Source organism: Perca flavescens, chromosome 9 (assembly GCF_004354835.1).
Source record: "Perca flavescens isolate YP-PL-M2 chromosome 9, PFLA_1.0, whole genome shotgun sequence".
NCBI classification, from domain to species: Eukaryota; Metazoa; Chordata; class Actinopteri; order Perciformes; family Percidae; genus Perca; species Perca flavescens.
The window spans coordinates 15960255-15977641 of NC_041339.1; the positions used below are offsets into that span (position 1 = coordinate 15960255).

General features: G+C 39.2%; 1 protein-coding gene across 1 annotated transcript; it reads right to left on the minus strand.

Annotated features, from left to right (window-relative positions):
• Window positions 1-395: 395 nt before the first annotated feature.
• On the minus strand, window positions 396-15882 carry ghrhrl (growth hormone releasing hormone receptor, like). The gene is made up of 13 exons (XM_028587864.1): window positions 15798-15882; window positions 9758-9863; window positions 9101-9208; window positions 8567-8658; window positions 7589-7692; window positions 6269-6401; window positions 5943-6096; window positions 4818-4878; window positions 4385-4454; window positions 4154-4245; window positions 3157-3286; window positions 1959-2000; window positions 396-1198 (listed from the first exon to the last, which is right to left on the minus strand). The coding sequence occupies exons 1-13, from the start codon at window positions 15849-15851 to the stop codon at window positions 1097-1099; spliced, it is 1248 nt and encodes a 415-aa protein (XP_028443665.1). The 5' UTR covers window positions 15852-15882; the 3' UTR covers window positions 396-1096.
• Between the last annotated feature and the right edge of the window lie 1505 nt (window positions 15883-17387).

Below are 17387 nucleotides of genomic sequence, written 5' to 3' on the forward strand. Positions count from 1 at the left end.
CCATGCAGTTCAAAGTACTGTACAATACGTTAGCATCATATATATTGATGTCAAATCATTTTGAATTATTACTATGATAATGTTTCCATTCATGTTTTACCGTCCTTTGCTGGATCGCCGATGGCAGTGGAGACGTCTTTCATATTGGTGGAGTCGAACACATGACATGACGGAACACAACACACAAGTATACATGCAGTGAAGTGGCTCTCAGCAGTGTGCAGTTGCAGGTTTACACTTCAAAAAAACCACAACACCTTAGCAGCTAATGCCATAGTGTGACTTCAAGGTATTCATCTATTAAGCTGCAATTAAGGTATTTTATTTTTATTCTTACTGTAAACACAGACTGTGAATTAATAAATAAATTATCAAACCCATACATATATATACAAAGAATTAAATGAATGATGATTCATTTGTGTCACTTGGCAGTAGGCTACAGCTTCACATGTTCAACATGCTAAGCTATAGCATCTGTGATATATGGAATCAAATTTTGAATATACTTACTTTAGCATCTCATCTCAACTCTTTAACATCCCATATTATGAAAAAGTGATGTGGGCTTGAAGATACAGGCGCTAAAACAGAACATTTCAGACAGAATGAATCAGAAAATGAGCATAATATGGGACCTTTAAAATGTACACACAACAAAAGTGCATTGTTTAGCTGGGTAAAACCTATATCTGTTGAAACTATTTACTTGCTAATTGATGGTTCTTTAATCGTTAGGCTAAACTCTCAGCTCACAAGCGAGGTCTCCAAGGAAAGCTTGAAGCTGATCTTTCTAAAGTTGTTGCCACAAGGGAAATGCATATGAAATTGGTAGGATCTGTCTTGAAATGTGTCAGTAAAATGTCATGAAGTTTCAGAATCATTTTCCATTGGTAAGTTCACCTTAGTTCCTCCAATTCTGGCAAAAGGAGCGCAGCTAGTAAAAAGTCTATTATCATGTTTGGAATGAAAACTTACAGATGTGGCCGACAGCCACTGGTATTGTGCGTACTGTGCAGCCCATTGGAGACAATGACGTGCACAGAAGCAATCTCCAATTAACAGAAGACCTGTAGGATGAGGGGGAAGGCCACCCCTAGAAAGGTGTGTCCATCTGGCTGCATTTCGGAGCAGGTGACACCACACCATAGCTCCGCCCCTGCCACCTCAGCCACTGCATGTGGACCTCTTTTTGGACCTGTCAAACACACATACCCAAAATGCAATATCAGGTTGTTTTCAAACTATTAAGATATGCCACATATATTTCTTTAAATCGTTATGTAAATTAGGTTATCTACATATTCTTGCCCAGGTGTGGTGGAAATAAGCCTATATCCCAAAACTATTTCTTTAAACTTCAAAAACAGATAATATATTGTGTACAGGTAAAACTAAATGTAATAAATTCTTCCCCATTGCATCACAGGACATTTTACTGGATATTCAGTCATCTAATTTATGTGGCATGTTATTGGGCTATCGTAAAATGTATGAAGCAATTAGATATTATGCATTTCCTCTGGCATCAGAACATTATTTACTGATAAACCACAGCGATAAACAACATTCTTTATATCTATAAGAGGATATATAGATATATATGAACTTATATATTCATCTATATGATAATTGCATGACTTCCAAGTATTACACATGAGGCCCTAAAGCACCAAACAGATGAACATTGGTTAAGAGTTATTGTTTACTAAGTATTCAACAGCATGTGTGTGGTTGGCCTCACATTACTGTTGGTGGTTACATAAGTGCTCGAGGTCCTTTCCCTATGCAATGAGGGGAAGAGAGGTTCAAATAATTTGCTTTTTAAGCCCTGACAACTCACTGGTATGTGATCTGGGTCAACTGGTTTATTATGCAGCAGAGAGCTGTACAATACCTGTGTGCTTTGTTAAATATGTTATAGGAAATGCTTGAGAGTGGTGTGGCTTTGTACTGACCTCTTGATTAAGAAAGCAATAGAGAATTGCTACAAGAAACCCCTGTAAGAGAGATAGTAATAACCATTAACACTTAGAACGAGTCGGAACAATTAAAACGCTGCTCATGTGAAGATATAGCTTGGATGACAAATGAGAGCTGAAAAAGTAAAAATAGGTTCGGGAAAATCTATTAAGTTTCGCTCACGCAGCCAGCAAACAAGAGTGGAATAATGAATGGTTTGGATTTCTACCTCATTAATACACTGTATGTATATGTGTAATTTAAAGGAAAAAAGCTGTACACTCTGCTCTTATCTTTATACTAAATTATGCAGAATTAAATTGGACTTACTTGTTTTACCTCTTTTATAAACAATGCCTGGGTTACAGCTATTTGGGCACTTTTGTTACCAGTATATTACATAATTTAGTAACACCTATGTGCCTAATTAATTTGATCAATTTGGCAAGCTAGCTAGCAAACCCGCCTGTCTGTGCCACATGCGACATGAAGTGGAGGAAGCCATTTGACTTTTCTGTGGTTGCATGTCTTCAGCAGACTCAAACACTGCCAGCAACACAGCACTGCTTAGCCCGTTACTACTATATTACAGATTTTTAAGCATATAACTAGTGTTCTTGAAAAGCATTTTATCAAATAGGAATTTGGTATTAAATCTGTTATTCAAATCAAAACGCCTTTGATAATCTTTTTATCCCTGTTAGCAGCGTGGCTCTAGGGATGGCAGTATCAGTCAGATGGTCATTAATATCCAGACATTCATGTCTCCCTGAGGATGACATGTTATTACTTTGGTGACCCCCTGACTCTATCAGGTCAAAATTTCATTTTGTCCAATACTTTGTTTTATGCCGAATACCTGCAAAACTAATGACATTCCCTTCAGCCTCAGCTGTACTTTATGTTTAGTGCAAATTTGCAAACAATAGCATGTTAACACGTTAAACTGAGATGGTGAACACGGTAAACGTTATACCTGCTAAATGTCAGCATTTTATCATTCATCATTTATTGTGAGCATGTTATCAAAGGGCCATTCTGCCTAAGTACAGCCTCACAGAGCTGATAGCATGGCTCTAGACTCTCAATCTTGTTAACATAAATTGTCTGTGGGAAGGAGAATTTTAAGATTAGGTTTCATTAAACAGTTTATTCAACACATTTGAAAATTAGTACTTGTGTGTATGTGTGTACCTGAAAGGATCCCATGCAGAGCTCGATACAGAGGCGCAGGTTAACATTGAAGTAGTCAGGCAGAAAATTGAAGACCATGTAGTGAGTACCAAACAAAGGGATGAGGAGGAGGGTGGACTTAGTCAGGCGTCTGTTGCACAAAAGGAAAGAAACAAGATGCAGGTGAAGCTACCTCAGGGAGTCATTTAGTGAGTGTCTAATCTGAATGCTGCTCCGGGAAAGCATCATGCATGCAGGCAAGCTAATCATCAGATACCAATCAAGAGGATCTTGTGTGTGTGTGTGTGTGTGTGTGTGTGTGTGTGTGTGTGTGTGTGTGTGTGTGTGTGTGCGTGCGTGCGTGCGTGCGTGCGTGCGTGCGTGCGTCGGTCTATACACAGCTTTTGTTAATGAGGAGAAAGGTTACAGCAGGAGCATGATTCAAAGTGAGGATAATAAAATGTGAGTGCAGAAGTGTTTTTTATGTGTAGGGGAACATATCAATTATTACCTGGTGCAATTAATTCAAGCTTCACTCAACTTACATACCTCTGGTGCTGTATGTCTTTAATAAGATCCGGATATGCACGATGTCCCTGAACACTTTCAACCAATTAGTGAGCCTGTTTCAATTACAAATTATGATTCTGGGAAGTGAAAAGGTAGACGTGCCCAGACTGACTAGTTTGAGGTTCAGTAGTGACTGAATGAATTATGCATTTCCGACTGTGGTGCATCAAAAGTTCTCACACAATTTGCATCTTTTGTTACATCAAAGTGTGAACTTATCAGAGTGGGAAAGTATTAAAGTAAGTGAAAAAGTATTTGAAAAGGGGTCCATTCAACAGTATAAGATAAACAAGTCACATGGACACAATTTTGAAAATCCAAGATTGTGTGAGAAAAGATGAAAGCTAAATTTGATAAAAGCAGTACATGCAGTAATGTCTTAAAGTAGGAGATACTTTATCACTGCTGAGTTCAGCCTCTCATACTGTGTGTAGTGCTAAAGCATTACCTGTACTGAGAGGAGTTATTGAAGTGGATCAGCCGAGGATTGAGCTTCTGTATCAGGATTCTGATGATGTTCATGAAGAGTATAAAATTGACCTATTGATTGAAAAAGCAAGAATGAAAAAATCAAGACTCTCTATTCTAACATGCACAAAAACAAATAATCTGCATAGCAATCTGTAATCCGTTAGGGGCATAATTAACAGATTTGTTTTGGCACAATAGGAGCATTTACCGCTATAGACACAACAATTGGTCCTTTGATGATCCACCAATAGGGCGAGTCCTCGTTGATGTCCCAACATCTATGTAGGGAGACATTTTGAAATGCGCACTTTAGTGCGTCTGTAGAAGTTCTTTTAGGTGTAATGTAAAATGACTTCAACTGGCCGGGGAACAAAAATCAAGTCACAACCAGAAACAAATAGAAATGAGTACAAATTAAGTACAAATTACACATTTGTTTTAAAGGTTTAAAAGTTTAGAGCCTCACCTCCTGTCTTATTGGTGTATTTCTTCCTCTAAAACCTATACTGTATATCAGTAAATCTTACGAAAATGCTACACTGTGGCTCTGTGGGTCATTATGTATGTTGAAATTGGCATGTCAATGTATATAGGAAATAACTGTGATTGTGGAGATAGAAGCAGTAGAAGTTTATACAAACTCTGTGTCCTCAAAATACACCCTGGATCCAATCCACAGGACAGTGAAGAGCACAGGTACACCTGTGGAGAGGCAAAAAAAGAAAAACTAATGTCAGTTAGATGCAATCAATACACACTGAGCTGGCTGAATCATAAAAAGACAGCAGCGTGTGAACCTGTTGAATGACAACTTTTCTTATATCTGTATTGATCTGTAAATGGAATATTTTAGAAGCTGCATGCACAACACGTCTACAGTATATGTTCTGATCAATGTCCTGCCTTGCCACTGCTGGGACAAATTTCTGTGTATTCATTTTACTAGTGGCAAGTTAAGGGACAGAAACATTCAACTCACAAATATAAGCAAATACATTAGTAGAGACTGCCACAGGGATGTCAAATTAATTCAGTTTGCTTGGTAATTACAGCTGATGATAACGAGCCGAGAGAGTTTCTGGCTGTATTCAAATAATAAAATAATAAGTTGGGGATGTTGGCTGATGGCAGTCTGTCTGCCTCTTGTTGTCCTTAAAGACAGCTGTGAATCTCCTTTGAATCACAGAATTGCAGTAAATATCTCACTGTTCAGCTCAATAGGTTTGAAATAAGATTGAAAAATCAAGAAATCTGGTATGCGAATGAAAAAAGAAAAGCTGCGAACTGTGTCCAAAATGGAGACATGGACTGAAAACTGCAAATTGCACAGTGCCAGTGTTAGAATATCAGGAGAAAAACCGTCTGAAAAAATACTCAGATCAAAAAAGCTGAAAAACATTTTGCACATAATGCACTGACTGCATAAACAGAATAAACAGCAGTGCCTTGGCCCACACAAACCAATGTGGACTTGAGTGCACTTGCAAACTATTAGTTATTAGGCAATTTGCATTAATAACTATTATTCTTGTAGATTTATTTTCTTGTCACGAGTGTAACTCACCTTGAGCCAACATACATGTAATGCAGAGAGTAAAATTCAAGTATCTGTAAATATATATAATCCAGTCTCTAAATCCCCTCATTCTGTAATCCTTGCATCTATTACCTACAAATTATCATATAGGGATATCATAAAATTGAATCAAATTCTGCAGCTCAGCGTGACATATGTTGAGGAAACCGTATATGTCAAGGTCTCTCACCCCATCCCAGCAGGCTGAAGCCCCAGAGCCACCGACGGCTGTGATTAAAGGACGAAAGCAGCAGGGAATTGAGGTAGAGCGCCTCCACCAGGAGCCAGAAAAAATTGGACATTACACAGTAGTGACAGAAGACCACAGAGGCCTTACAGGCAAACTGGACAGAAAAAAACACAGGAAGGAAAAGAAGAACACAGAGTGAACTGTAAGGGGGGATTAGTATAAGAGCGGAGCTGCACAGTCAATATGCGATGAGAGGGATGAGGAATCTGCCGTAGGAATTTCTTACTACAACCAAGAACCTTTACCCGCCATTGTCATTATCTTACTGTGGAAAGGGTGCAGTGGTTGGTGTCGTCACTCGAGAACAGAGTTGCATCCTTTATGAACACCGCCACAGCTTTCAGGATAAATGTGATGAAGAGCTGGATGTGAATGAAGTTCCTGGCACAACGCAGCCTCCTGAAAAATTAGGTGACACACATTTAATAAATGTACTGTAGTGTTGTCTAACGCATAAAAACATATCAAAGCCAGATGGTTTGATTAGAGTACAAGTCAGCCAGATGGTCAAAATAAGTTCTGCTTTACAACACATTGTTACAACCTAACTAATAGCTATAACACCATGGTGAGTAATTAGCTGTTTAAGTTTAAATACTAATGTTAACTAGCATTTTAGTTAGCAATAATTAGCCTGTGCCTATGTTATCTCCTTACATATACCTACGCTCTCCGTCTCTGCAAGTTTCAGAATGATTGAGATTTCTCTTGCCACAGCTACCAGAAGACTTACAACTTTCAGACATGTTGCTCACATCACATCTACATCTTCAAGCTCAGTTGGAGGCTGCGCAGTAACGCTCAGCCATCACCGGAAAAGTGCTTCTAATATCCTTCACTGGTCTCCGTCCAGAGCAACAGGATCTGTTGGTCCATTTCTTTAAATGTCTATGTGAAACCCTTGACATTGTGTCAATCTGTTGCTAAGTGGACTATAAGACCTGTTAGTTCCAGGTCAATAAGGGTCCAAATCCGAGATGGAAAATATTGGAACTGAGAGATGGACACAGGTGGAGAAGGAGAATTACGTCAGGGATTATGAGACTGAAAATGATGATGAGTTTTTAGCATCATAACACCATGACAACTCATTTCATAACAGTTATGTTTGGATTGTACTTTTGGGTTTCAGGGTCTCTAAAATGACTTTTCACAACAGCATCGCTCCTCTTTCTCAAAAGAAAAGTACAGCATTTTGGGAAAAATGCTCATTTGCTTTTTAGGCAAGAGTTAGATGAGAAGACAGATACCTCTCTTCTGTGCAAGAGTGGTGTCAAACTTCTCTTCTAACTCCCGACAAGAAAGTGCAAGCGTATTATACTATTCCTCTAATATACTACACAAGGACACCTTTTTAAATGTGTCAAAGCTAATGGCACTATTAAAGGCGTCTCTCTAAGAGAGTCTTGTAATAATCGTTTCTGATTACAGTACAACAATATTGTTGTGATAACTTGGCTCTCTGTGGTGAATACAGTGGCCTTAAGATTACCATAATGCACCGGTTACTGATGAAAAATGGAATAAAAGTCTGTCTGCCTTTTATCTGGACAACCACAACTTATTTTAATGTGATCTGTTCTTACCTGAAGAGCAACAGGATGAATACAGCAACAGCCAGCACCACTAGAGAGATGCTGTAGCCGACGGTGTATATCAGCTTCACTGTGGCAAAGTATATCTGCTCTGTCTGGAAGCAAGACGAAAAAGAAGATTTTGTATTAAAGAACCTTATACTTCAACGTCCAGGCTTTTCAAAATGCTTCCAGGCCTCAAAATGAATGCAATGTCTCAAAGTAACACCAAATTGCCGACAAGCTCAGGACTCAACTGCATTGAAGAGATGACTGCGGCATTACAGCAAGAAAGCTTTCTCCATATTTTGAGGCTGAGTCTAACGGCAGCATGACTGGACTAGTCAGTCACCTCAAAAAAGTAGATAAAGCATTAAAGCTACTTAATTATATGAGAACTTGTAATTACTGACTCTTCGCCCCTGTTACTGGAAAATGTAAATGGTCTTTTTTTTAACTCAAGACAAAAGATGCTCTGTGTAGCACCAAAATCAGTTTCTAATAATTATCCTCCCCTCATCCTCTCTTTGTGAAACAAGATTATTTTAAAAATAATAATTTCAGCTATTACCTGATGGGTGGTATTTAATTCACTTACTGCCTTGCAAGAGTATTTTAACATGACGCACATTTATGTTTGAATAGATTTTCTTTTCTTCTCTCGAGAGGCAGCGAGCTATTAAGCATACATACTCAAATCTAAACTACCCCAAAAAGGAACAAATGTAGGTGTATGGGCAACTGTTTCACTTCATTACAGTCTTACAGGCTGCACACAATTTTTTGACATAACCTCTTGTAACATGTTCTTTTCTAATTTAACTTGTTCGGTCTGTTGATTTAGGAAGTTGCGACGCGGTCTGCATTTGTCCCTGTTTTTATTCGTTTTTTTTCTCAGTTCCTCCTTGTTGCTTCTCCTCCTGTCATGATGTCTGGATTCTCGCTCCCCAGTCAGACCTCTTAAACTGCCTCGCCCCCAGCAACTCTTACCTCAGGAATGTCATCATCCACACTGCAGGCGATGTGGTACGGTGGGAAATGTCTGGACCAACCTCCGCTGGTGCAGTTACGGCTCACTGAACCTGAGGTGAAAGGCCAAGTTATCAAAGGGTCAGCCGTGAAGAGATCACTTCAGATTGGATTCACTTGTCAAGAGAAAGAGTTAAAATATTTCATGTTTTTAGCCATGATGGTAGTGGGTATGCCCACATTTGAAGGATATATTGTAGTTGTGTCAATGCATAGTATTTTTTATCTATTTTATCTCACACACAACCAACTCTGTGATCATACAATCGCATTGTCATATGAACGCTTGCTTGTTGTTAAGATGAGAATCTTTCCCATTTCTGCCATCCATCCGATATGACTTGAACGCAGCATTAGCATGTAGCTCAAAGCACAGCCTCACAGGGCCGCTAGTGAGTAAACAAATAAACACATTTTATGAAATGATCAGGATCAAAAACACCTTTACTGCTCTGGTCATTATCTCAACACCCTCACCATGGGATCCATATTCACCTGTGTTGTTTCTGAAGAGGGAGAAGATGGCAGGACAAGCTCTTTGGACTGTTTCCCCAACTTCTGCATGAGGCCAGCAGGCAACTGCATCCCAGAATGGCCGACAACCTTTTCGGAAAAGTAGAAAGAAGGTAAGTATGTGTCTATCGGGGGAAGTTAATTAGAAGAGAGATTCCATAAACACACATTTATATGCACTGCCATACACCGCTGCCTGAAATGCACACAGTTTAAATATATACTCATGGAGATACAGTAGAGGTAAATGGGGTGTATCATGCACAATACCCCCAACGACATACCTCAAAGCCATAACATCCGCCTCTTTGTAAATTGTATTAAAACAAGAATGAGGAAGTACTGTAGATCTGCAACCAAGACCTTTATCTTGAGATGGATAACATACATAAATCCTTATGTAACTATCCTTAATGGTCTCCTCTACAGATGCATCACAGTGATAAATCACCCAGTGCGATTTCATTCTGCAGTTGGGATACCCTGACAACTGATGATTCTTTGTGATGCATTCATTCCAGCGTTAGACTCTTGTACTTAATGTGAACATTTGCAGTATATTTCATATCACAACTACAGCCACGCTTGGATTTATATGAGCTATACTGCTGCAGGGTGATTCTAAAATGGAAAACACACCTTCTGTGGTTCTGTTGCCCTGCTCTGCAATGTACTGAAGGCAGTGACGCTCCTCTTTCTCCAGCTGAAATATGTACTCGCATTCAGGGTGCAGGCTTGACAAAGCCTAGAGGTAGGAAAGAAGGAAGGAAAGAAGGAAGGAAGGAAGGAAGGAATTAGATATAAACAGACATTTAAGCAGAGGATACAGTGGCTTCTCAGTCTGTTATTCCATGAAAAAGGCATTTTATGTGCATGTCAATTTCTAAAGGGCAGTGACTCATTTTGTCTTTAGTAGGAAATGCTTTCCACCCAAAACAGTAACCTTTTGGCAAAAATGACCTATTTCCGTAGGTGGCATTAAGCTAAATGATCTTTAACCACAGCGCACAGAGAGGGGAAGCTCAGAAAATTCATTAAAAAAATTTGTTCCTAAGGATACAGATGATTGTTTTGGCCTCCAACAACTCCATGCTTCATCCATTTAGTGCCGCTCAGAGATCCTTCTGTTATTCTGCCCCTGCTCATCCCTCCAGTTGCTGATGAAAAATAAAATCAGAATAACTGCACTTGCATTTGTCTGACATATACAGTATCTCGGACCAAAACAAAAAGGAACGTCTTGTATCAAGGAACCGATGGAAGGTGGATGTTGGAGGGTAACGTAGGGAAGAGGGGGATGAGGGGAGTGTGGACCGAATGAGCATAGGATTGTCACGAATGTGGTAATTATCCTTTGGACTGTACCGCACCACTGTGTGTGTGTGTGTGTGTGTGTGTGTGTGTGTGTGTGTGTGTGTGTGTGTGTGTGTGTGTGTGTGTGTGTGTGTGTGTGTGTGTCTATTGGTGGTGACAGGTTTCCACATGATAGGAATGCCAAGGAAAAGGGTCAAAGTGGCAAGGCGGGCCAAACAAATCTAAGAACATTATAAAACATATTATTATTAAGGTTGGTGGAGGTAAGTGGAGAATCTTGTGTGAAGGGGCTCAACTTCTCTTTCTCTCTATTTACTGTAACTTCTGGGTTAAATTAGTGTCCTGTGTTTTTTATCTCATGCTGCAGATAAACTCAAGTGGTCTTGGGTGTAAATGTCAGAGCCACAGGCAGGGTCATTTCTTGTTAGCTTCAACAACACACAGCAACAGTGTGTGTTTCCTGCAGTCGTCCATGGTGTAGCTACTGAAGAACAGTATCCATCAGCTTTCTTTCTATATGCCTACACATTTTGACATCATATCTGCTTTCATATGGTACTATCCCTTAATTTTCAATTATGCTGCTATTGACTTGGAAAGAAACAATTTGATTTCAATCTCACAGCCAGTCTGGTACAGAATTTGCCATGAAAAAGACAACAAACAACCAGCAACAAAAGCTCTTTTTTTCAGTCACTGCATGAAGAAAGTATTATCTAGTTATAGTGGCTAAATAGGTATTAATAGGCAGATATTACAATGCCCCTCCAATTCCAAAATAACTCGAAATTTTGAGAATGTATTGCAATTAGTTTTTCCCATGCTGACTAATTTTGAGGCCGCTATTTGAGTCTCTCATTTGGTTTTTGAAGATGAATACCTAAAAACACAGAGGACTGCCCAACAGGTCACAAACACAGCCTTACTGAAGTCATCTCTGCTATTGATATGCATGCTGCACAGACGTTTGTCCTGGATTCAGCTTAGTTCCATCGCATTTTGAAACACCTGAGGTAACTCTTAATGAATAAGAAGCTTCAGAGGCTAAAGTCCTCTGGGACCACAAACACTCCCTTTGGAGAGTTTCCCCCACTCACCAGCTTTCTGAGTGTCATCCAATAGGATGCGCTCGTTGTGTGTTATAAACATTTCCATTAAAAAGATCTATGAGTTTCTCTGAGGGTCAAACAGCAACATCTGCACCCGTACAAAACCCACCTGGAGCTATTTCATGAAATTACATGACTGAGTACGCCTTGCATAGATACAGCTTTTTATTATCGTAATGGTGTGCATAGGATTTGAACTGAGTGAGGGTATGATGTTATTGGAAAAACAAAATCACTTTGGAAATTGAGAATTAAATGCTAAATGTGTAATGGCAGTGTACAAAATGTACAGCTTTTCATATTTAATCATAAAAGTAAAATAAGTCAATTCATGAGTTTCAAACAGGGATTTTTTTAGATTCAAACATATTCATTTATTTGAGACATTGATAAATATTCCCATATAATGTCAGTAGATAAGATATCTAATCTTCTAATTCAATCAAGCCAAACAGGTGCCTCTTACAAAAAATAGTTTGCCTTTGAGATTCACATCAAAGGCAAAGCCCTGGCATTAGAATAACTTAAACCCAACAGGCTGGGCATTACATCAAGAATAATTCCACGCCTTGAAATTCATCAGGATACATTTGAAAATAGATTACCATAGGTGAAATTGCTTTGAATCAAAACTCTCCATTTCTGTTTCTCCATGCAATCCCTCACCTCGGCCCTTTCTCCTCGGTTTGTTTCTTAACTGTCAACTTGTTCACAATCTCACACATACACACATATAATGGGATTCTTGGAAAAAAAGCCGGAGCTTGTGTTTGTGCAGAATAACAAACCACTTTAACAAATATGTCAAAACAACCTACAGAATAAACACAATACAGAAAACTAGGTGGAATTGAACACAATCCTCCTGACAGTTGTTGGAAAAATGTTTTGCCCCATTTTCTTTAAATAGGTAGGAACAAAGCAACCTCTCTGTACCATCTCTCCCTCCATTAATGTGGAACTAGCGCGCTTTGGAGGACGGTCTGGCAAAGCGAGACTAATGTGGAACAGACGTGTCGGAAGCAACCTGACCAAATCGCTGCCAGTCCTCTTTTTTCTTAATGCAATGCTAATAATTTAATGAGAGGTGTCATTGTACAATTTACGCAGCAATTACTGCTCTTCCAGTTCAAAGGCAGGCGGGGGAATCGTGGAAAAATGGTTTACCTTGCCCCCTGCAGAGAAACCTGAGTTTGCGGTAAATGTCCTTCAAGGTGGGACATGTATATAACGGTATATTGTTGTCTGCTAAACTATGGCTGTTGTTATAATACATTTTTTGAGCATGGAATAAACAGCGCCAGAGTTAGACCATTTATATTCAAAACAGAAAAGACGTATGCACTCCTTACCTTAAAGTGCACAACACAAAAGCATCAGCTAAATAGCACATTGTGTATCAGATGGGGGGTCATGTACTGTACCACACATGGCTTCTCTGTATATGCAAGGAGATGCTGTGAAGATATTTTATACATGAGAATGATGTGCAGTTGAGAGGAAGCGAGCAAAGCTTTGAATGGCAGGGGGTGAGGAACAAAGCAAGAGTCAAGACCGGGTGGCTGGTGACATGCTCATGCATTTTAAAGGCATGATGGGATAAAGGGAGACACCATGCTGCATTTAGGAGACAGAAACAGACATAAGAAGGGAGATGGGAGGCTGCATAAGGTAAGTCTGGATAATATGAGCCATGAAACTAAATGGAAAGCTAAAGGCCCCTTTACACTGCCAGGTTAGCGTGCAGTCTGCTGTGAAAAATGTTCTCTGAGGGGTGAAGTCCATTATCCACTAACTACCCAAAAAGGGGCCATCGAATTGAGCTCACTTTGCAGATGTTCACTTCTATTTTCAACAGCAAATTAGGTGCACTTTAACAGTGGCACAGGATAGAAATATACAACATGTCAGGAAATATGGTTATTAGGTGTCTTGCTAAGAGTTAGATGAGAATATTGATACCACTCTCATATCTGTACATTAAATATGAAGCTGGAACGAGCAACTGGTTAGCTTAGCCTAGCATAAAGACTGAAAACAGGGAAACAGCTAGCCTACCAGTACATCTAAAGCTAACTAATTTACACATGTATCTTGTATACAAATGTGCAAAAGAAAAATTGTGTTTTTTTACAGTAGGGTTATGTGCTGTCCTATTTCTTGGCCAAACCACAACTTGTCGTTTAGCTAAACGAGCTGCCAAATGTAACGTTAGCTTTGTATTTATTGTACAGTGTATATTGTTGACTGGTGTTGAGTTTCTCATCTAACTCTTGGCATAAAATATTATTTATTATTATATTTATTATATTATATTATTATAAATATTTCTCAAAATGTCTAACAAAAATGTGTAAAAATCTGCTGGCTGCTTGTGAGGTGATTCAGGTTGTAAAGTTAAGATAAGGTGTATATTTGAACATTGAACGTATTTTTTCACCATGCAGCCAAAAAATATGACCAGACAAAAACGTTTAATTTTTTTTATGTTTCCTTTTTTTTTGTTCTCTCGGCTTAAAATGCAGAATTTCAATCGTATCTGAAAATTCAGGGAGACCGTGGTCTCTCTCTCTCTCTCGTGTGTGTGTGTGTGTGTGTGTGTGTGTGTGTGTGTGTGTGTGTGTGTGTGTGTGTGATGGACCCCAGTAAGTAAATTATAATTCTCTGCAGTCCTTAGCATTGAAAATGAATAGACTGAAGTTGACCATATTGATGATTATTACCATATTGTCTGCCCTGTTCTCATTCTCTCTCTGTCACGCTGATGATCATTCCACCTGTTTGCCCGCTTCTCATACTTCTATTGCGGTGTTGAAATTAGCAAGATGCCCATGTGATAATAACTTTATGAAGTCGATAAAAACAGGCTGTCGGCATGTGAATGTGCTTTCGTTTTGTGCAGTTTGTTGCCCATCTCCCTTCTTCACAGTTGATTTGCCAAGATGAATTGAACAATCACTGCACATAGTAAATAAAGTGGTAACATCAGCAAACAAAAGTCATTCAGTCGTTTTTAAATAAAGTGAATTCAGGTAACATAACATAATCCAATTTGTTTGTGTTTGTGGGAGGCGGGAGGGTAGTCTAATGGAAAATGAAGTCCATCTAACATTTCCTTTGCTATTATCCCATCCCATATGCATACATTTTCCAATAGGCCTGTTACATGTTTTTGTGAATGCACAAACACAATACCTATATACCTACAATACACAATACTCACATACCTGCATCTCACCGGTACTTCTACTTTATATTTTACTTCACTATTGTTTTGTCAGATCAACAGTCCAAAACTAACTTTGGTTTATTATAATAGAAGACTAACAAAACCAGTAAATCTTTACATTTGGAACCAAAATGGATGCTAAAACCAGTGAATTTTGAGCGTTTTTACCACATATATTATTTGTTGTTGGTCATTGGTGCTTTTTACGTATTATATATTTATACACATGTATATATACACGTTTTTTACATACTTGCGTACATAATAGTCTGTCAATTCTTAACCTTTATTTGTCCAGCTGTGTCCTTCTGTGTAATAAAAAAGAGCAATAAAAAAAACTGAGTCAAATTTCTTGCATGCACTCATGTACACATACTTGGCCAGGCCTATGTTAATATATTCATGTATATATACATGCATACACGTATCCACCAAACTGACTTTATGATTAATTTAAACACACACACACACACACACACACACACACACACACACACACACACACACACACACACACACACACACACACAAAAAGAAATATAGGCTACTGGTGTTTGGGGCTGCATTAATATTTACACACTCACTTCCAATACTTCTGACTTAAAATCAGTCTGATACTGTATTTTACTCGTAAATGATGAGAAAATTACTCTGGACCTGTGAAGACCTATACAGCTGTTTACCAGGTGCCAGACAGATGCAGGTCGTGCACACACTCATGCACAGACCCCCGCATGCACGCTCCGTTAGTGTCTTGTTTTAAAGCTCATTGAACACCATAAGTCAATAATTTGTTCAATAAAATGCATGTATACAGTAGAAGATGGAAATGGAAAAAGTAAGAGATAAATAACCTTGAATTTGTAGATTATAGGCTATGCCTATTTATTCACCTCTCATAGTTCTCGCATTGTTTCGGTTTTTTAAAACAACTCTGTACATCATTTCCTGCAAAGATAGCTTCTCTGCATGGCAAAATAAAATAAAAAATCCTTTCGCAAAAGTGAAGTTAAAGTAAATCACTCACAGTTGAAGCCCAACAAATAGTGAGAAAGATCCCTCTGATGTAGAGACAGGACATGTTGTCGGCTCCTCTGTTCAGCCCAACGTGGCGCTTCTTCAATTAGACTGCAACACGCTCCTACAGGACGGGAGACTGAGACTCTCTCTCTCCCCCTCTCCCTCTCTCTCTCTCTCTCTCTCTCTCTCTCTCTCTCTCTCTCTCTCTCTCTCTCTCTGCCCAGGTGCAATTGTTAAGCGTGCAACAATAAAAATGAAAACCTCACGTACAAACTAGCCTATCGGTAACAAATGCATCTGAAAAAAAAATTCTGAAAAAAGATTTCTATAGCATTGCAAAGGACTAGCTGCCTCCAGAATACTACGATGAAGGGATGAAAGTCTAACCATGTTGCATCGTGAAAAGACACATTCTCTTTTTTTTTTAGTTTCTTCTTTTATTTAGCCTAACCTTTATTTAATGGCAAAAGGCAGCTCCCAGTTTGGCCGGTTTGAGGACATCTAAAAAGCGACGCCTCTGTGTGTGTGTGTGTGTGTGTGTGTGTGTGTGTGTGTGTGTGTGTGTGTGTGTGTGTGTGTGTGTGTGTGTGCGTGCGTGCGTGCGTGTGTGTGTGTGTGTGTGTGTGTGTGTGTGTGTGTGTGTGTGTGTATCTCTGCGTTTGTCTCTGTCTCTATGTTCATATCTCATGAACCGTTCATCCAATCTATATCTACACTGCGGTTCACTTTTTGCAGCTTCTACCGTAACATGATTGCTGGATATAGGCTAGTCCTACCGAGAAAACTTTTCTTCACGTTTCGGGAGCACGAGCGGATAGCTGACAGGGACATATCGCTGCTGTCAGCTGCAGCGGGTAATGTATGCTTGGGTAGGCTTAAAGGTGCAATATGTAATAGCCTACTGACGGCTAGTGTTTAAAATAGTTAACTGCAGTACAAATTCAAAATACTGGAAGGAGTTCCCGGAGGTTGCCAGTCTGACATGCACTTTGAAGCGTGGTGACGCAACGCCTCCCCTCATTTGTACGTTGATGGGCGTTCTCTTCATCCATGGTTGATGGTCCACTGGCAGCTGATTGGATGAACGCGTCACATAGTGTTGACGAACTGACCAAAAGGGCCGGTTAATTATGGTGCGTTCTTTTTGTCTTGTAATCGCGACTAGTAGATTGAGTGTGACGTCACATCCATGTCGGAAAACGAATAACCGCGGGTTGTTGCGTTCTTTTTGTCACACAATACTACGAGTCGGAGAAAAGATGGATTTATTAAAAATTTTTAGTAACATTTAGGATTCTATTCACCCAGTTATTGACATATTACACAAATATATTTCACAGTTTGATACATGAAAATTACGTCTTGATTAACGTTAACGTTAGGCTACTGCTCTGCTTTCTGCTCAAGACTCGGCTCAAAGCCGTTGTTGTCATATAGCAACTGAGCGTCTCTAGCCAATTTCAGCTGCACAAGCTACAAAATAACTAATTAGGCGGTATTTAACTCATAATAAGACTGTAGCAACATGCCTATAGGTAGCAGTATACAGTGCTATGTGTACGACTTCTTCATTTGGTTACAACAAAGACAAAAGTGC

What these genes read in the sequence shown, in the direction of transcription:
- ghrhrl (XM_028587864.1), bottom strand. Translation starts at nt 15,851, where the DNA reads ATGTCCTGTCTCTACATCAGAGGGATCTTTCTCACTATTTGTTGGGCT. An exon ending in GGGCAACAGAACCACAGAAG is followed by an intron (nt 9,209 to 9,757) that starts GTGTGTTTTCCA and finishes TTTTCCGAAAAG; the next exon opens with GTTGTCGGCCATTCTGGGAT. An exon ending in GTGTATTTTGAGGACACAGA is followed by an intron (nt 4,455 to 4,817) that starts GTTTGTATAAAC and finishes CTCCCTACATAG; the next exon opens with ATGTTGGGACATCAACGAGG.